The 21,233-nt window shown below is 51.0% G+C and overlaps 2 protein-coding genes across 4 annotated transcripts in view; both read right to left on the reverse strand.

Annotated features, from left to right (window-relative positions):
* LOC122572006 overlaps nucleotides 1-14,873 on the reverse strand; it is a 31,658-nt gene extending 16,785 nt beyond the window's left edge. For all 3 annotated transcript variants that reach the window (XR_006318334.1, XR_006318335.1, XM_043736452.1), the window contains exon 1: nucleotides 12,279-14,873. Coding sequence is in view for 1 of the 3 variants with exons in the window: in XM_043736452.1 (XP_043592387.1) it covers nucleotides 12,279-14,873 (2,595 nt within the window). In the remaining 2 variants the exon portion in view is untranslated. The remainder of the gene's footprint in view (nucleotides 1-12,278) is intronic.
* A 22-nt stretch (nucleotides 14,874-14,895) lies between these two features.
* Nucleotides 14,896-20,253, reverse strand: LOC122572016. Its single transcript, XM_043736508.1, has one exon. It carries the CDS (start codon nucleotides 16,699-16,701, stop codon nucleotides 14,896-14,898), a length of 1,806 nt encoding a protein of 601 aa, XP_043592443.1. The 5' UTR covers nucleotides 16,702-20,253.
* Between the last annotated feature and the right edge of the window lie 980 nt (nucleotides 20,254-21,233).

A 21,233-nucleotide genomic window follows, 5' to 3' on the forward strand; every position in this document is an offset into this window, starting at 1 on the left:
ACGCTCCTCTTCTCTTCCGACGTTCGATATTCGGAATTTCACCGGGCATAGATTTGCTCTCGCGTAGATTTCATTAACGGATAGGTACACCTGCACCGCTTTCAAACAAGCGAGTTTCAATATTGTTGGTTACTCGGTCGCTGCGTGCCGAATTCCAATTAGTTTCGCCCCAGAAAATGAAAGCAGCGCGAACCTCGCAGATCGACATTTTCCAACGGCGAGATTCCCAGCCAAGTAAATATCGATTATTTCGAGCATTTTCCAGAGATTATTTCGCGTGTTGTTTCAGAGAAACGGAGAAGAGAAAAGTTATCTCGTTACCTAAGCGCCATTGCGAAGGATCTAGAAACGGTAGTAGACGAATACGTCCTCCTGACACGCGACACGACGACGAAGACGACGACGTTTCGTCGCGTAAACGCGGATGGAAATTTTCCTATCTTCCCACCTTCGATCGGACAGCGACGGAGAGCTGACCAGAGGGACGTTGTACAGGCGAACGAGGACGATGGACGTATCGATCAGCCGAACCGTCTCGTCGTTTCTCCTTTGCCTCGGAGTAGTAAGAAATTTTCGATCGCAAGAGCGGTCGTTCGACGACGAACCGATTTAATTACGACGAACGCGGTTCCCGACGGCTGTCCGTTTTCTTCGAGTGGGCGCAGTTTTGCGAACAAATGAAAAAACATGCAGTTACGCTCTTATACGTCGACCGGGCGCCACTTCTTACCGAGACAATTGCTCGCAAGACGACAGCCGCTGGCAAGTGTCGCTTCTCCGGCCGCACAAAAGCTCGAACAACTTGGAACAAAGGACGACAAAACGTGCCTCGAGTACACGACGTTTCCTCCTTTTCCACGCCGTTGCTTTCTCAGCGAGGCTCGATCAACGAACCGTTTGCCCAACTAAATCGCTAAATTTTCGTTTGAGAAGGAAGCGGTGGCTCGAATCGTATAAATCAAGCTGTACGACGTAGCGGTCGAGAAGAGAAGAGAAAACGAAGAAAACGCGGAGAAATTGGCGTTCAGTGGGCACGGAGTTTGGTAGAATTCGATGTCGTTCGGTCGGACGATTACGAACAAAGAACGATACGTACGCGTGTCACGGTCGTTGAGCGAAGCTTCGTTCGTGTCGAACGATGTATGTACATACGTCGGCCGTAAACGCGTCCGCTTATTAAACTTGGGTATTGCGCTGTAAATACGAGCGGTAATGAATTTCAACGGTCGACAAAGGGACCCGAGAATCTCCGATATCCGACTTACGCGAGCGAAAATTGAAAACGTTCCCTCGCGACGCTTACGTGGTTCGCGCTAAACGCGACAATTACCGTTCGTATAGTTTCACAATCGACCACTCTGACCGCTTAGACCTTTCCGATGATATCGGCGAATCGGAAGGAGAAGGAGGCGTTGAAATGTCACTCGTTAGACTCTGCTCTTCTCTTCTCCTCTTTTTTATTCCATGCTTTATACGACTGAAAATTATCGTTTCTGTCGGTCGTCAAAAGGTTAATAGATCACCGTGTTCTCCTATTACGAGTGACTGCAACGCCACGGTTTCTCGCTGCAGTCTATCGTCGTAAAAACCACCCACGGCAAAGACGAAGATGGCAATCACCGAGAACGTCGCTCGTATCCCACTCGAGACCGCTAACGATCAAGCAGCGACGATTCCACCGAACGGACAATAGGCATTTAGCCAGACAATGAGAAGATCGTGCGACGAGAATAAATAATCGCCGCGAATGAGAAATTATTGTTGGAAAGCGCGAGCGTGACACGCACCGCAGAGTCGTGCCCGTAAGCAGCGAGCTCGTAACTAACGCGATACAGAGATCGTTGCGTGTTGTTGCGACGAGCGCCAAGTATCCCTCGCTGAAATTAACCGGCCGTTCGTGGAACAGGGCAATTTTTTTACGCTTTACCGACTGATAGCCGATTAATCGGTTTCTTGTCGGCAACGCTTACCGACCGATAGCCTATTAATCGGCTTTTTATCGACAATCTTTCTTATTTAATTTGTTATTTAGTACCAAGGTGCTCGCTCAGTTGCGTCAGTTGCGTTGCTTCGTAGCTCCCACAGTTTTATACCAATTTGAAACCGAAACGGAGCCAGCGCCAGGGAGAATCTGCGCCTGAGCTGCCGGTCGGACGTGCTGTATGCTGTTGAACCGCAAACGGTCGGTAAAGTGTTAACCAGTTGTCCGATGTAAAATCTAAAGATTTAAAGACGTCTCGGGCGTCGAGCGTTCGAGCAGCGCCGAAGATTTGAGAAGCGGGAGAGGCGAAGGGCCGCGAATCGATCGGATCAAACCCGTTTAACGTTTTCGTGACAAAAGTTGGAAAAAGAGCGGCGGATCCGGGACTCGGAGATCGATTTACGGCGTTGAATAGCTAGTTACGTTGCAGCTATTTGCGTCGAAGAGGCCAGAACGTGAAACGAACATCGATAATCGAAAGGAGGGCGAATACACGGTGGTAACGTGATGCCGCCACGTGACATACGTTTGCCTGATGAGAGAGGATTTAAGGACGTACGCGATCGTACGTGGATCGAAGGTCGCGCTATAGACGTATTCGATCCTGGAATATAAAAAAAAAAGAAAATAAAAAACTATCAGCTCACTCCCTAGCTGTTGATGAGTTTTATCCTGCATCCGGTATGCGTTGCAAATTCGACGAACAATTGCGCGAGCTTGGAACAAGGATCGAGTTTCTAAACGCGGTCGTCCTATTTCCTAAATTCATTCGTATCAGATTGCGACGATGACGACTGCTTCACGGGCTCCGGATTCGAAAGAACGGCACCGCGTTCCCTTGGGTATTTCCAGATAAAAGTTTTCGAATATTTACGAACAGTCGACCGTGTCTATATCGGTGCCTATATCGCTCGGGAGTAGAAGCAGAAAAATCGTCAGATACGACGAGCTAAATATACCTATGCAGCGCTCGCAAACACAGACAGAATTCGTCATTTCCTACCGCTGCCGTTTCTAGGCGAATCGAAAATATCAGCCTCCGACTAGCGTCGTCTTTCTTCTCGCTGGAAACACGGAAAATCGATTCCAGCTTGGGAACCACTATCCGCTGATACGTATCGGCGATCTACGGACTATGCTGAAAATTAATTTTGTCCAACGATAGGACGTAGGGCGTAGAGGGAAGAGAAAAGGACGTAAACGGCGACGAGAGAAAAGTGGACGTCCCCGTGAAGACGTATGGCGTAACGTCGACGTTAAACCGAGGAAAATAACGCTCCTGGAGAAGATCTTCCTGCACGTGTACGCTGTTATCGATCAGGCGAAGGATACCACGGTGACCAACGCGCACGAAGAACCAATGGCGAACAACAACGATCCCTTCGATCTTCCTTTATCCTCTCGCGCTGTATCGCGTCGCGTCGTTCGCTGTCGCAGGACTCGCTTCGCTCTTTTATCGATCGAGCTTCGTTTTCCTAATTTCTTCGACCGCCGTTCGTTGCGACGGTTTCGCGACACGGTACCAGTATTCGTGGAGCTCGCGGATGCCGAGAGATCGTTCGCGAAAAGGCAGAAGGAAACGAGGAAGCGGTTTGCGGAAAGCAGGAATTTCTCACGGGCAATTTCCTAGCGGTCAGCCGTGGAAAGTTTGTAATTTTTAAATGGACGCGAGGGAACTGTGGCGACCACACACGGTCTGGTATTCCCCGGACGTTGCTCGCAAAGTCTCAACCTGCGCTACGTATCGCGTAAAAGCGAACCACGTTACCTCTGAACCTCGCTTTCGACGTTCTCTCTAGGACGTTACTACGCCTCTCCTCGAGCGTTCCTAACGAGGTAAACAGAAAGAAAAAATTGCCACTCCTTTGTTGCTCGTTCGTGTTTCGCACGATCGGATATCGTTTTCACCTCTAACGCGCGACCTCTGGCTTTGACCTACTTGATCTATCAACATCGATGGTAATAGAGGGGGAACGCTGTATCGGTCAAGTAAGTTTTACAACTGAAAGACGCACGGCCCGAACGAATACAAAGAATTTCTTTTCTTCGCGATTAGCGCAAGTCGAGCGCGCTATTTTCATCCACGTACATACTCGATGAGAAACAAAAGCGTTCGTTCTATAGCTGAAATTTTCGTAACGGTCTGTTTTACCTCGTTTTATCTGCAGCCACGTGCGATAGGACTTCCTTTTGTTTCTATGCCGATCATACGATGCCTATCGTACGAAAGCGCCCACTAATATTCGCGCGTAAGAAACCTTAGCGAACGATACGATATCCGCTCGTAGTGCCGTCGTTTTTCACGCATAGCAATTCGATGGAGAGTGGAGAGAAGAAGAGCCAAGTATTTTCAGCGCGCGTCAACATAAAAGAGGACGATTCGTGTGTCCTGTTAGAGCCTTTCCATTCTTCTGTGCTGTTTCGTTGTATCGATCGAAAAAGTCTTCCGGCTGTACAGCCACAGGACGAGAACCGATACCCGTTGTTTGCAAAGTCTATTCACCGATGTTACACCCGTGAAAACTTCAAACAACGTTCTACACTTGCTCGCAATTTAAGCAATTAGACACGACCGTCGCGATATGTATCGCGGGGGGAGAATCGTTGGTCGTGCGAGGCGAACGGAGACAGAGGCCGAAGAAGATAGAACTCGCAAGAAACGGGGTCGCGCGAAAGAAAAGGCCCTTGCATCGTAGTTGCAGGTTTCTGTCGGTCGAATCGATTCCCTCGTCCCAAACCGAAGGAATCTTAACGGAAAGATGTTCGATGTCGACCCCTTGCGACATCGATCCGTGTTTCATCCGCGCAGCGTTGCTCTCGCCGATTCTGCGTTATCCGGTTCGCTGTACCATCGTTCGTATTTCATCTTCGTTCTCTTCTTGTCGATTTTTCTGCACACCCTTTCCACGTTCTCGTTCGAATCGAACGGCAAGCCTTCTCACGCGCCAACTTTCCTGTCTTTCGCTTCGACAAGGAAAAGAAGAAAACTCTTACGAGTAGACTCGAGAGAGCAGGGAGGGAGAAGCTGGCGTATCTCAGGGACGAAACACAAGGAATTCGATCGTGTAAATTTAGCGATAGGACGCTGCCGTTGCCAACGAGTTATCGATGTTCAATATCAGTCGTTTCTTCTTCGAGCGAAATAAATGTGTTGCCGAATCTTTCTTATAAATTATAGAAAGTTGTGGCAACTTGGAATCGAGTTAAATCCGTGGCTAAAATATCGCCGCGTAATAGACGCGTTTACATCCATACACGTGATAAATAGTACGCTCTTGCCCACGATACCAATCGCTTAGTTTCGCATACCGAATCCTTCACTTGCGCTCGAAATGTTGGTAAAAGGAAGAGAAGAAAATGTCGATACGGGCAAACGGGAGGACGACGAAAACGAACGAAAGACGATGAATTCGTGGCGTTTCGACACCTTCGATCGTATCACGTGTACTCGCCTGGCTCGGAACCTGCGTTAAACAGAGAAGTACACTCGTGTTGAGACGTGTGCACGTGTACGTCTCGATGGTCGTTATCGAGTACGTCTCTGGCGCTCAACGAGGCTTACGTCGGCTACCAGGATTACCAATTACACGAACCGTTGCCAATTTCTTGGCCGATGTTCATCGACCAACGACAGGAAAGCGAAACCGTGCAAATTTGTGGCAAGAAACGTTTGCAACGTCAAGGGATAATACTCGTGGAAAGAGAAAGTTTCTCGAAGATAATAGAAAGTATGGGGGGGAATCTTTCGGTAACGTTACGTCTCGGAACGGTGTCGACTGTAAAGTAAAACAAAGAAAATAGAAAGGGAATAAAACTGCGAACGTGAATTCTTATTCGCTGATTATCCGGCGACATGCGCTCGCAGTAAATGTACGTACATATACGTATTTCACAGCCGTCGATATTTTACGAGGATGCCTGGAATATCGATTCGGTAAGTTGTGAACCAGCGCACACGTGACTGCACGATCGCATAGTTGCAGCTCCGTGAACTAGTTGATAGACCGGCAGACTTCCGATTTCCTCCGTTCTATTCCTTAAATGACGCTTGCCACTCGGACGAGACGACGTTCGCCAGATAGTCGACGTATGGCGGAAAGAGAAGGAACGTCACCGAGCGTTTCTTTTCGGTTCGATTTTCGAGGAATTTTTTCGATTAAAACAACCAGCTGTAGAACAAAATATGGACGACGAGTGAATCGAGTATTTTTGATATACGAAAGTAAAAACGAGCTGTTGAAACGTCACGCGAAGGAACATAACGTGCGTAAAAGTGGAGAAACGACGGTAAGTAGAGGAGAAGAAAGATTGGCGAGGGTAAACTGAATTCGACGATGTCTTGCAGTTCCGTCGGATATATGGGTCAGGATGGTTGTTTTCTTCGAGTATTTTTCCCATTTCTGCTATCGCGTTCGTCGCATTTGCCACAGCGTCGTCGAATTATAAAAAGGCCAGACTTCTCGACACGATCTGCTTATTCTCCGAGACGCGCGTCTTTCTTTTTTCCTTTTCCCTTTGTTTCTTCGACGATCGTCTTGCCGGCGTTCTCCTCCGCCAGGTACTTTGCCTAGTTTCTTGCAGAGAGAAGAGAAGAGCGAGAGAAGGAGAGCCAAGGGACGAGGAGAGAAGAGGATGAAGGGAGGCTGAGCCGCGACGAGGGTAAGAAATTTAAAGGATTTCGCGGCTGGAAGCGCGTTTCGCTCGAGTTGCGCGAAATCTTGACGCGAAAAGGAGCTGTGCAACACAGTTCTCGAGTACTCGTAGCACCCAAGTACAGGCTAGAATAATAGGTACTCGTAGCCGGTACGAAATGGCAGCTAAGCCCGATTTTATTCGACAATTTCTTTGCACGGACGAAAGCCATTTGCGCGACGTTATTACGGCGAACACGTGCGGGACAACAAAAGAAAACAAACGTAATATTTCCAACATCATCTTACCAACGTTTTACGACAGAGTGCGGCGTCTACAGATTGGAGCAACGATCGATCGTATCGGGTCACGGTCAAATTATCTCTTATTATCGGCTACGGAGGATCGTGGCCGATCGAACTGTAAGCGCGACGGTAGCGGTATCCGATAGACGGATGGAAAAGTCCCGATGGCGATACCTTGGGCACACGTTTCGGCTATGTAGAATCCGGTACGGAGCAGCGAATCTATAATACAATCGTAACAGCGCTAACAGCTCTACGCTCGTGTCTATAACGTTCCTCTATTGGCGTTGAGTAGCTACCGAGCGAGGGCAATCTCGCTATTGATTGCACCTCGCATCCTACCACCCCTTTTACTCTCCTACACCGGCTCCCCTCTCCTCGACCATCCTTCGTCCACCCCAACCTTCGGAGCAACCCCTCCGATTCCCCTTTTTCTCTACTCTGCTATCCTCTTTCCCTCTAGACTCTTTCGATTCGAATCTGTTCCGTGGCAGACGTTCGGCACGCGCGTATCCTTTCGATCCTTCGACACGACATACGGTTCCGATTATCGAGTCCGACGACCGATCCCTTTCTGTCCGATTAATTCTTTCTCTCGATTACTCGGTGAAACGCGCGATAACGCGACCTACGCGTTACAATTCGTAGTAATACCTATATATATATATATATATACGTATGTATGGTAAAATGGCATGGTTGCGTCGCAAAGATCGCGTACGGTCGTAAGGCTGATCGATAGCTGGAAGCGACTAGAAGCCGAATCGCAAGAGTTAAAGGAACGAGCGAGGAAATAAATATGTATCAGGAAATAGTATCGTCCGCGATAGTTTGAGAAGCGGCGGTCGCGCTTTGACGTCAGTTTTGTTTAATTAATTCGAGCGAGTTGAAAGAAACGACGGAGACCCGAGGTCGAGACTATGTCACGGAGGAACAGGGCCGCGTTCGAATAAAACGGCAACTTGATTCAGCACCGCTAACGCCGACCTTTCGTCGCTCGATTCCATCAGTGTTGCGGCCGGCCGAAATTAACGCAGCTTATTTTTACCAGGATTATCGAGGAACGCGTCGTCTCGCGCGTCGACTCGCGTCGACGGTCCAGCTTGACGTCAATTTTGTTAATTAATTCGCCTTCGTTAGAACGATCGATCGAACGAGACGCGTTAGCCACCTCGCTACCCGCGAAAACTCGATTTAACCGCTTAAACATTTATCGGGGACATCCTATCTCGTCGACTTGTTATCGTATCGAGAGACCGATATTTTCATTTCGAGCTACAGTTCGCCCTCTTTGCAAATCATAGCTTTCCCACCGTCGTCAAATTTCACGTAGCGTTGCTTCGACGCGATTACGCGCGCAGCTCGCCGTACATTCGTCGAATGTAACGCTTTGCGCGTGCCATAACGCTTCGGATCCGCGAAATCCGTAAACGCGATTACCGTAATTCGTTCGTTCGAAAGTCGAAACGGCGGAGCAACGAAGCCATCGTTTTCTCGTAAGAAAGCATCAGAGCGCCATGCATCGCGTATAGCCGCGCGAAAATCTACCAAATCCGTCTATCTGCTCATTACCGAAATATGCTTAGTTGAAACAGCGAAACGATAAATTACGGGAAAAGTCGCTCGTTGTTTCGCCTGTTCGCGTTCGTTCGATCGACCGACGCGCGTTACGTACGCGACGAGAAACGTAGAGACGCGGTCGACGATGGAAATGAGGGAAATTTCAAACAAAAGAGAGATAGCATAGAGTGGCGCGTCGGAAACGAGAGATACTGGAAGGAAACACCTAGCTAGTCGACATAATAAGGAATACCCTGGCGGAGTCGCGTTCATCCGCATAGTTTGTTGCCAATTACCCCAAGTGTCCACCTACATCGAATTCTGCGCGAGAGCCGAGAGACATCAACGTCGTACCGTTGAGTAACATGTATGCATAACTTGCATAGGACACGCGACATATATCTATGCGCGTATATACGTAGCTACACGTATATGGATAATGTACACACGTAGGAAACGAACGAGGAAGAGGAGTGGCCGCACACTGCATCGGACAGCTTGCAACTGCGTATATTGTACATCGGTAATAACCGTTCGCCAAAAATGTAACCAAGCATAAACAGCTTTTTGCGCTGCGTTTCAAGCGATCTCAATTGATAAATCTTTGCCATTTTCGTTGGTCCGTGACGTATTTTATCGGAATTACAAAGTTGGATTTCGCTCGAAGGCAACGAGAACGAGTTGCGAGTCGCGCCAAATAAAAGTTTCTTTGGCAACAGGCAACGTGATCTTGCTACCTCGTACCCTACGTTCTCTATTTCTCCCCGCCTCTTTCCCACCATCTTTCGTTGCTTCGAGTTTTCCCTCGAGCGACACTCCGCGCTCAACTGTTCGCTTCTCTTCGCGTCTTTCCCTCTTTCCCCTGTTTCTACCGTTTCGCGAACCTCTCTCTCATTTGTCCGACCTTTCTCGCTACTTAACCGATCGCTCCTTCTTTTAACCTGGCGATCGTCCACTCTGCTGTTCGTCCTACGCGTCTTGAATTTTCCTATCTACGACCAGATACCAGCGAGTTTTCTCGATACGAGATCGCTGTTACGCTTTACCGACGATCAAGTGCGGGCCAGTTCTTTCTCGAGTCTCGCCGCCCAAACTAATTTCCTTCGCTAAGGATACGTAGTTTACGAGTAAATCGTGGGTTATCCGAGGCACGCGCGTGATTACGAACGAGTCGTAAGCAAACTAGTTGCCACGGCCAACCAACAGTTTCGCACCGACGCACGGTTGACTATACTTGACGTTTAATCGTTAAACCACTTGGTACGCGTCAACGTGTTCGTACGCGTGTATAAGGACAGTACGCACATGTTCGTACCACGTAGCAAGGGCTAAGCGAGGCTGGAGCAAGCGCACTAATCGCACGAATGGATTTCGCGGTTTTCCATCATCGGTCGAAACGACAAGTAAGAAACGTAAATTTGGAGGTCGAATCGCGGACAGTTGGACGCGCAACGTTCGCTTCCCAGGCTAATCGTTCGTTACGTCGAACAAACGATCCGTCGCTCGGACAGCGGTTTCGAGAAGGGACAACGAGCCATTAACAAGGTTACGCGAGGATTTCCCTCTATATCTGTCTCGGACGATCCGCGTGTATACTTTGCGCACCTATATACACAGAGACCCTGCAAGCAGCATAAACGCGCCGACGCCAACACCGACACCGACACCGACGCCGGCGCCAGCGTCAATTTCGTAGCACAGAAAAGCAATGACCGGCTGCCCGTCGCCTGCCTGCAACTTTAACTGCAACTGCAACTGCGCCGGTCATAGTCTCCGGTACACCTGCACTCGGGACCTTTCAACCCTTGCTGGCTCCGGTATCACCAAACCTATAGCAACGTAACGACGTAACGCAAAATGCTCGGACGTTATGTAGAAAGTTTCGTTGGATCGCAGGGGAAATCGGTCGGGCCGAAAAAGTTTCAACGATAAAAACCGATAACCACCGACCGACACGTGACTGATAACGGCTGCCACGATGTTCAACGCACTGGAATATCTGCAAATTGATTTCCGATATAATCGTCGGGGACGTCGTACAAATTAGTTTACTACTTGATCGTACCAACTCGTTGCATGTTAAAACAATGTCGATAACTGCCGGGGAGAGAGGAGCAGTTCTAATCGAACAAGTAGCAAGTATAGCGTAATTAAGGTTTCTTTTAGAAATTGCGCTATCCACCGAATATCGCGAATACGCGGATTATAAATACAATACAAATGTAAGTCCACGTTCCTTCCTAAAGGTAGAAGATCAATCTGGAGCAAACGCGTTCGATGATTAGCCGTCCGGCAACGATCCGACTGATCGGGATGGAGACGCGAGGCACGTTAATATCTCCTCATACGTTGTCCTTAACGTTGATTTTAGTCAGATCCTGATACAGGTGCTTTGATTCGCTCTGCTAGGAATTTTCGCACGTCGATGCGCCACGACGATGCGCCACGACGATGCCCTCTTTTCGTTCGTGTTTCGTTCGAGCAGAAAGAAAAAAAAAAGCTGATTAATGTAAACCAACCCATCTGATTCGCTCACAATCAGCCGCCAATTAACGCGTTCTCGCGTTATATAAAACAGACTCGCGTACCGTAACCGGGATCCTGGCCATCTCGTCCAAGTTCGTTCATCCACTTTCGTTCTCCTAATTTGTAGGTCAACGATCCTTCAACTTTCATCGAACGTTGAGCAGAATTAATTAATTAGTCCCTTTTCTTTTCTTTCCTTTTTTCCAGAATCAGACGTTTCGTCCGACGAACAATTTGGACACGCGTTCCAAACGTGTCGCGACCGCAAAGTGTTCGCTCGCGTACGATGCAACGACACGAGGTGTTATACTTGAAGGCTTACGACGATTCTCTGCCGGATAGTCGCAGCATCGACGGAGAAGAAAGAGTACGAACGTTCGAGGCGGAGCACCGAGCGCAGATGCGGATCGAGGTAACGAACGAAGAAACGAATCGTCGCTTCATACATATGTATATAACGGATAAAAGACAGGATCTGAATCCGGCATTAAATCACGAGCCGCAAATGGGGCAAACGAATGGTCGTGCTAATCGCTCGAATCGATATCGCGCTCGTGCTACTCCTCTTGCGTAAACTTCTGTCCGCGCGATCAACCGAAAATTTTTAACGTCGTCTAAGCTCGGCGCCACTGACACAGCGGCAGTCCGAAAGCACATCGTGGCGAACGATTTTTCATAGTCGGTACCGTCGCACGATTAATCGGATCAATTTGTTGGCGATGTTCCCGAGACTCTCGCTATCGAGCGCGAAGAGGCGGAACAAGTCGAACGCGATGCGAAGAATTTGCACGAGGTAGGATACTCGTTATGAGAAATACAACGATCATACAAGGAGAGAGGGAAACGGGATTCGTAGCTAATTGGCAAACTTTCTGTGCGAGACGTTCCTTAGCGCTGATCGAGCGAAAGAGATGGTTCGGTTGTTCGTAGGTGCGTCCCGTCGATTCGTCTGCCAAATACCGTGTTTCCACGTTTTCCCTCATCTCCGGGAAAAGAAGGGGAGAAAAGATTTCACGAGGACGACGGTTATCTGCGAGACGAGGCGCTTCGTTTGCCAACTTTTGCGATTACTTTGCAAGTTGGTCGGTTATCGGCTAAAGCCTGGTCGAACGAGTACGCTCGACGATAACAGAGCGGAGGAGGAGGAGGAGGAGGAGGAGGAGGAGGAGGAGGAGGAGGAAACGAAGAGGCGAGGAAAGAAGAGAAGGAGAAAACGGAGAAAAAAAAGAGGAGAGGACAGAGAGGAAAGAGAAGAGAGCGTTAAGAGCCGTTACCTTGCAGTGGGTGCAGTTGAAGATGACCGAATAGGGCTGTGCACAGTCGTATCGCGCGAGCACTTCCTCGAACTCACAATGCAATCTTGCGGCTAACACATCGGCGTGCAACAGCTTCTCCAGGGCATCGACGCACTTCTGGCCACCATTTAGCACATTCTCGAGCGGACCACCCTTGCCAGGTGCCAGGGCGTTGACCACCGCGTGGTCGCAGCAGTGCCGCAGACGCAACCCGCTCATGAACCAATATCGATTCTCCCTCGGGGTTAAAAAACTTCGCGTACTGGTCCGGCCAAAATCATCCCGACAGATGTCCCTCTTATGTGACTCCTCGAGATAAAAAAGGCACTGTTCCGGATCCATCCGTACGCCCTCGGCTTTCTCTCGATCGGTCCTTCCCTTTTTGTCACTCGCCACCTCACCGCCGTCCGTCCCGGACGACTTTATCGAACTCGAGTCGAACCGTTCCGATTCCGCCACCGCTGTCTCTGTCGTTGCCTCCTTCTTTCCACCGGTCGACCAATAACAATTCCTTCCGGTGACCCTGACCTTCTCGATCACCTCGACGAACTCGGCATCGTTTCCATTACCGCCGTTTCCCTTCGAGCTCGCCACACAGGCGACCGGGCAATATTTCGGTACTTCCGGTGGACCGCAGGTACCCTGAAGATCGGCCGGCGCTGGGCCCGCCAGATCGCAGGCCGATAACCAAGGATTTATTTGGTTCATCTCCCAGCTATATTCGTTGTAAGGATGTGTCGATTCGGATTCGAAAACGGCTTCGCCGCGATCTTGATACGACGATTCTTCCACCTCTCGTTGCTCGCGACCTTGATCTTCCTGCTGTTGTAATTGTTGTTGTTGTTCTTCGTGACGGCGACGATGATGTCCGTTACTGCCGTACTCGGCGTCCCGGACCAATTGCTCTCGCACATCGTGATCTTCCTCCAGTTGCCGATAGCGTTGCTTCTGTTGTTGTTGTTGTTGCTGCTGCTGCTGATGTTGCTGATGTTGTTGACGCTGCTGATGTTGTTGATGTTGATGCGCGACGCTCGACGACAACAACAAGGAGGAAATTTGCGTGGCATTGTGCCGCGGAAGGTTTTCGACTGGGCCGAGGGATGGATTACGGGTGAAACCGGAGATAAACTGTCCGGAGAGATTCGTCGAACACACCAGCGGCCAAGCCAATAAATACAAGATGAACAGCAATCCGTACTTTCGGCCGCGCCAGTTGTTGGATACCTTCGTCGTCGTTGGTCCGTTCCTCGAGAGTTTCGTTTCGTTCTCGCTGCTTCCGTTGGGGATGATCGGCTTCTGGAACCGGGCAGTGTAGTGGCTCTCGCGTCTCCCGCTGTTTCCGCTCGCGACGCAAACCTTTCCGCGCGTACCACGTCCCGAATCGGCATTCCGCTTACGACGGCTTCGAAATTTACGAAAACGTTCTCCGTCGTCACAAATATCATCGTCCACCACTTTTCTCACTTGGAGTTTGTCCCCGTGGTTGCCAACGTCTCGACAAAATTTCGTCTCTTCTCGATACTCTTCCTGTCCAACACGAACGTTCCCGATCTCGCGGGACGACGCGACGACACGCGACGACTCCCCGATATCACGGTAGCTTCCGATATCATCGTCCTCGTCATTGTAGGCAGTGTAAGGAAATACATCGACCGAAGGAACGTTCGTAACATTCGCGATACGAATTCCAGAGAAATTGACGGATTCCTCGGTGATCGCGCGATCCCGAACGTCATCTTTCTTCCATCTCGTTCTCGGTTTCCTGCTTCCGGTATAACAAGACCGTGACCTCGATGCTTGGCACGTCGATAAAATAAGGTCATTGACGTAACACACGTAGTCGATGACATCGTTGTCTTCGTCATCGTCATCGTCATCGTTATCGTCATCGTCATCGTCATCGTCTTCGTCGTCTTCGTCTTCGTCTTCGCCGTCTTCGTCGTCGTCGTCGTCGCCGCCATCGTCGTTGTCGTCGTTGTCGTCGTCGTCGTCATCGTCGTCATCGTTGTCGTTGTCGTCGTCATCTTTGTTTTCGGCGGTGTCGGCGTCGTTGTCGTCGTCGTCGTCATCGTCGTCATCGTCGTCATAACCGTTGTCGGCATCGTCATCGACGTTTTCCTTTTCCTCGCTTTCGAACTCGAACCGATCGTTCCCTCGCTGTACGCGACAATCACCGCTTTTTTTCTGCAAAATATTGGTGAGCGTGCGAATGCGCGGGCGCACTTCGCTGCGGTAAACCGAGTCGTAAGAGACACGAAAGGCAGTGGCGTTTCTGGTTTCGGATCCGTTCCCGTGCTCGATCGAGCAGCAACGTCGAACCGACGACAAGAGTCGACGATGATGGACACCGTACGCGATAACTGCGGTGAATTGTCGTTGCCGTTGGAAAATCTCGGAACCACGAACGAACGGGACCGAGAGTCGGAAACGAAAGAAAGAGATTCCCGCGGTGGTAGATCGGCGCGGAAGAAAATGAAGAGGCAAGCCCGAGGACGAGTAGCAGCGGTCGTTGCCGTTGTTCCAATCGTACGACGTGGATGGTGGTCCCGTGAATTCGGGCGGATCGAGCCGCATGGACGCGTGCTCGGGAACGTTGTTAACGTCCCCGGTCCGCCCCGACGACGATCGTCCCCGTCGACGGCCCACGCCACTGACTCGTGACGCGGTCCAATATCCTTCGGTTTGTCCACGTTGCCTTTCCGTTCTCGACGATATCCGTTTCGATGATATCGACGCCGACGATATATCGTGATATCGAGTTTGTTTCGCTGATGATCCCTGTTGCGATCGCGTACGTTCCCGTCGTCTGGCTGCACAAGGCCCCGCATCGCTGCCACCAAAGATCGGGGCTCTTGTTCGCTCGCCGCGTATGCCTCTCGATTCTGCCGTTTCTCGTCGCCGTCCTCCACGCTTCTGTGCTCGTTGTTCGCTCGACGGACGACGACGGGTCGTCGGTAACGCTGAGGCGAGTCGCGCTACCTCGTTCTTCGATTCTCCGCAGGTCGTCGACGATGCGATCGACGGCCTCCGTGCTGGCGTCGCCGCGGCGATTCTCGTCGGTAAATCGTCGAGACTCGGATCTTCTCGGTTGCAGCGGCAAGCAACACCGACTGTCTCGGGGAATCGAAGAGCGAATCGAAGAGCAGGCCGTGATTCCCGATCGAAGCAAGGCGAATCTTTCGTCGTAACTAAGTTGCTGGTGTCTATCGTATAACCGATACACGGAGGATCGAATTTGCGCGTAAAGAGGGACAGTAGGTTGTTCGTCGAGTCGCTTTCCTGCCCGCGGATGATCGAGACGATCTTCTTTTCGAGACGACTCGTAAATGATGTCAGCCCCGCTCGTAGATATCCCGGAGCCGATAGCCGGATGACAGCTGTCCGAGCGGCCCGGGGCGGCGGGGCCCTTAGAAGTCCCCCTGGAGCAGGCGGCCTCCTTCTCGACGATCCCGGCGATCTCGACGATGATCTCGACGGTGATCCGCGAAGCGAACGGCCAACTCGAACCGTGCCAACGCGACGATAAGTTGCACGGTGGTGAAAACACCGGACGCCAACTCGCGCGGCAATGACAGTAGTGGTAACAACAATGGCGTGACCACGCGTTCCACGCACTCGGGATTCTCGTGCCACCGCCGCCTCCGCCGCCGCCGCCGCCGCCGCCGCTGCTGCTGCACCCGATGATCCACCGCTTTCGCCTCTTCTTTCTGCCGCGCCACCTGCACCACCGACTCCTCGTGTCGTACAATCCCGCTGCTGATCTCTTCTTCGCTTTCGTACTCGCTCTCGATCTCGCTGTCGATCTCGCTCTCGCTCTCGTTTTCGCTCGAACGCTCCTGTAACTGCTGTTGCTGCTGTCGCTGTTGTTGCCGCTGTTCCTGTCGCCGCCGCCGCTGTTCCCGATCTCGTTCCCGTTCCACCTGCCACTCGCGAATCTGCTGCTGATCTCGATCTCGATCCCGATCCCGATCCCGATCCCGTTCCCGCTCGCTCTTTCTCGCAATCTGATTCTTTTGCCAGATGGCCGCCGCCACTTCCGATGCCGTTGCGGCACTGCAACCACGCCGGTAACGGCAGCTCTCGACCAGATTGACCAGCGAGACAGTGACGATCGTAAACACGATGACAACCGTCGTCGTCGTTGTTGTTGTTGTTGTTGTTGTGGTAGTAGTTGTTGCTGCTGTTGTTGCGCCGACAACGGCGACGGTGACGACGACGGCGACGGCGACGACGACGGCAGTGGCGACGGCAGTGACGACGGCAGTGGCGACGACGACGCCGGCGATACTGCCCGTTTCGAGGACGACGGAGACCTGCGATCTCTCGACCGGCGAAAGCACCTGGACACCGTAGTCCCCCTTCCGAGGCTCACCAGCTCCCGATACGGGGCACCGAGGTTCATGCTGCATCCTAAACGCCCGGCTATTCTCCCTTTTCTGTTTGCCCCCCTTCGGTTATCGCGGATGATCACGCTTGCCGATTACACGGCAACGCGTCCCACCGCGTTAACGACAACTTCAACGGCCACCACGTTGACAGCCTACACGGCACCGACGTCGTTTTCTTTGTTCGTTGCCATTGCGTCGGCTTCATGGACACACCCCAAGCAGGTTCGCCAGTAGCCTGCCGAGTATCCACCTTCCGCGCGAGTACTCTTACCTAACCTTTCCTCCTTGACCTCGTTGTGCTTTTCTCTCCCTCTCTCTCTCTCTCTCTCTTTCTCTCTCCTCAACCCTATCTAGCCGTCTTGCTCTTCCTTGGTCGCTCGCTCTCCCGATACGGTCAACGTATACCTCGTTTCTTACCCGACAACACCACCGTGCGAGTTCTTATCTCCTTCCTCTTATCCTTTGTAACTTTTTCCGACACGGGTCCGGAAAAACGGGTCCTTTTTCTCTTCCTTCCTTCGCTTCTCTCGTTCGTATACAATACAGACAGGGTTGCTTCCTCGGTGGCAAAGTGAGGTTAGGGGACTACCCTTGACAAATATGGTAGCGCGCACCAGGATCCGCGCGTGAGAGCTCGCGCGCGCGCGCGCGGAGGGGCGCGCGCACGGCCCTCTACACCGTGACGATGGAAATTCCAAACGATAGACGACGATAAGATCGTGGAATATTTCCTTCTTCCAAGGAATTCACCGATTCCTTTCTTCTTTCCTTTCCGTGCGTATTCCTCGCCGACTTCCTTGCGCGAACGTTCGCTTCGTTCGATCGTTTGATCGTTTCGCTGCGTGTCCTCGGGCAACCACCTTCTTACAAACTCGACGATTCCACTCGAGCCGTTTCGATACGCGAGACACTTGGACGAGGCACAAAACGGATCGGACGGATCGCGCGTCCGATCGGTTCACTCGGGCTTTCGAAACGCTTCTCTTGCTCGCTGTACGAACATCGGATCGTAGCTCAAACACAGACGACGACTCGTTTCGGCTAAAATTTCAGCGAGCTTGTCGCCAAGCTCCTCGTGACACCGTCTCGACCGTGGCGCACCTTTAAAATCGCGTCGTGTCACGTCGACTCGCTTGGTCGAATCTGGCGAAGGAAGAGTCGCACGCGCCTGCTTTTATTCGGCACACGATTCGGCACAGATTTACAAACGGGATATCGATACGCGCGCGACTCCTTCGCTCAACTTCTCTTATCGACGCATCGTGTACAGGAGGTTCGAAGGGAGTTTTAATGCCACGACCAGCGCGACCGACGAACCTCTCCTTCTTTCTTCCTCTCGCGCGTTTCTTTCGTTTTCCTTTTCGTTTCTCAGAACTAGGAAACGTTGCAGGCCGTAGGTACTGGCGTGGAAAGAAGCGAAACGGGGCCAAGTATACCGTGTTCCAGCAAAACCGACGAATCCACTTTTCGCGGTTTCGGGCGAGCAACCTTTATCGACAGGATGGTGGCGCGACCGATAACGATCGTGACTCGTCCAACCTTCTTTCTTCTTTCTTTCTTTCTTTCTTTCTTTCCTTCCTTTCTTCCTTCCGTTTCTCTACCTCTCCTCCCCCTCCCTTCTTCTTTCTTCTCCTTCGTCTCCTGCGATTTCCTCCGTTCACCCTCGTACGCGAACGTTCCACAGGCAGGATCCCGCGTTTATCGTCGCGTAAATGAGAAATCCTGCAACGCGGACGGCGCTCGAACCACGCACGCAGATACGCACGCACATACACACTTTTTGGGGTCGTGCGCGTGACGCGGAAACACCGACCCCGTAGCCGCGCACCAGCAACTGCGCGCGGGTCGTATAACGAACGTGTCGAGAGTCCCTCTTCGAGAGACGACGGAAACTTCGGTGCACCTTCGGTCTCTCGCTGCTCTGTCTTTCCAATTCGCACGCGCACACGCACACATACGTCGAAATTTCTCCTTCCGTTTATCCCCTCTCTCTATCCGCTACCGGTCATCCCCTCCTTCTACCCCATACTTTTTCCATCCCCTTCGTGCTTTCGTTCGCACGCGATTTTCCTCTTTTCACCGCCCTACCTTGCACCACCCGCTCCCTGTTTAACTCGCTCCTTCTCCTTCTTTCCCCTGTTAGCCTCCCTTTCCAACCGACCCACCCCCGTCTATTTCGGTCTCCGTCTCTCTCCCCTCTATACACGTATTCCTACCAGTTGTAATCTCGGGTGGATCTCTTGCGCGCGCCTCTATCTCGGCTCCTTTTACCCCTATCCTCCTTTCCTATATATTCCTCTGGGAATATCAGCTACGTTGCCTCTCACTCGCTGTCCACGTCCACGGCTATTACTCGCGAAAGAAAATTAACCACGGGATGGTACGTCGTCCAAGAACCATCGATATCGGTACCCTGCGAATAATCATCGATCGCTTAAACACCATCGCCGTTTACCGAACCAGATTGGCATCGGTTGATCGGCACGCCGTGCGTTCTGCATACTGTTTACGGAATAGAAAAGTGTCCCGTGATCCGCCATCTTTCTTTTTATCGCTCTCGTCCAGGGAAGCTCCGACCATTTCCACCCTGATGCCTGTTTCCCTACGCCTCGATTCTACCCTTCGTTCTGTTCCCCTACCTCGGCCACCCAACACGGTGCCCTTGCCTTGCCATCAGCTTCGCGTTTATCCGTCTCTCTCTCTCTCTATCGTACCCCTTCCTTACTTTCGCTATTCCCCTAACTCGCTTTTCGGCTCCTCCAGCTTCCTCCCTCCCCGTTACGCAGTTTTCACGATCCCCTACCGCCGATTTTCCACCTCTTCACCCCTTTATCCCGTATTTTTCCGTCTCTCGACTAAAAACAACGGTACACACGTTGCCGGTTGCCTTCTGCCCCACGCAGTGCGTCGCTTCTATCCTTTCTACTACCAACGTCTATCGCTACCGTCTCCGACTTCTATTTCTCTTCTTTCCCCCATCCCTCTCTCTCATTCTTACTCGGAACTTTAACTCGATCTCTCGGCCTTCGAACAATTTCCACCGATATCCTCCTTCATTTTCAGAGAAAGCAACAATTACCTTTCCTCGTCACCGTTCGCCTATTTCCGCTCGATATTTTTCTCTCTTTTTTCTCTTAATTCGCGTCTCGTTCGGCATTTCCGAGTTCCTTTCCTTCCTTCTTTTCTACGTTCCATAGATTCCTGTAATCGTACGCATTCACGCTATATCCGAAATTCCGCCGTTCCTGGACAACGGAGATACTGGTCGGGACCGACGCGAGGTCGAGCGTCTAAAAAAAGCGTCGGATTAAGATATCCTCGGATTCGATGTCGCGCCTCCTTTATTCGTTGACCTACTGCCGTAAGAGATCCGATAGAAACGTAATTCTAATTGCTTGGGATCGTGTTCGCGCAAGACGTTCGTATCACCTGTCCCCCACCCCCTGTCCACCCTCTGCCCTGCTCGTACGATGCTCAATCGCTTCGTTCGTTGAACGTGAAGGATCGTCCGTTTTCGATGACTGTTTCAAATAGTCGTATCTCGATAAATGGCTGCGTTTCCAACGACGTTTAAACGACGACCGTCCGGTACTTATCTTTGTCGGAGAAAGTAACATCGATATTTACGGAATTGAGAAGATCGTCAACGTCTAAGGACGTATCGCAGTAGATGCAACCGTGATGTTCGAAATATATCCGTCGACGATGCAGCATTGAAGGCGCAAAGCGCATGTACCGCGTTAGCATCCAGAGCGACCACGTTTTCTTGCGCACGGATATACGCATACACGAGAAGGCGTATCCTACCAAGGACGTTTCGCAGCAGATCCTTCTCTCTCCCTCCTCCTCACCCTCAGACTCTCTCTCTCTCTCGTACTTATTCGCTCTCCCTGTTTGAAAGTTAGGTCGGCAGTATTACCGCGCATGACCACGGACGAAGGGAAATATTCGCGAATCGATAATTCGCGAGCAGCTGCAGCAACAGCAACGGGTTAGTCACGCGAACGACTAGCCCGTTCGATTATTACTGGAGCAATTCGCGTTGTGGTGGTAATCTCTGAATTATACATTGTTGTATATCCTTTGCGATATAGCAAGGTCGTAGGATAGGTCGACCGTCGAAGTCTATACGATCGAGACACCGGTACGAACGAACGAAATTTCAGAAAGTTGAAGAGATAAGAGCAGGACTACTTGGTCAGAGTCTCGCGAGTGTACCAACTCGCCTATGGTTTGCCATCGATGCATCAATCGGTCAAAATGCCGCTATTTTACGCTTTAATTTAGAATCATACCGGCTACGGTACAGAATTTATCGGTCTTGTAGAATTTGCACGTGTATCGTGACACATTGTCGTATCCAAGAGCATCCTCGATCTTAAGATGATTTTCGTTCAAGTACATCCTACAATTTGTACGTCGTTTTCCGCGCGCATGAGAATTTTTACTTGTCCTTCGTGCCCTAACGATAGCGGGATAGAAAATCCTTGCAAATGTTTACGATAGCCAGATAGCCATCGGAAATAAAAATTTCAAAAACGCGATC

The sequence above is a fragment of the Bombus pyrosoma genome, linkage group LG10 (assembly GCF_014825855.1).
Source record: "Bombus pyrosoma isolate SC7728 linkage group LG10, ASM1482585v1, whole genome shotgun sequence".
In the NCBI taxonomy this organism is placed as follows: domain Eukaryota; kingdom Metazoa; phylum Arthropoda; class Insecta; order Hymenoptera; family Apidae; genus Bombus; species Bombus pyrosoma.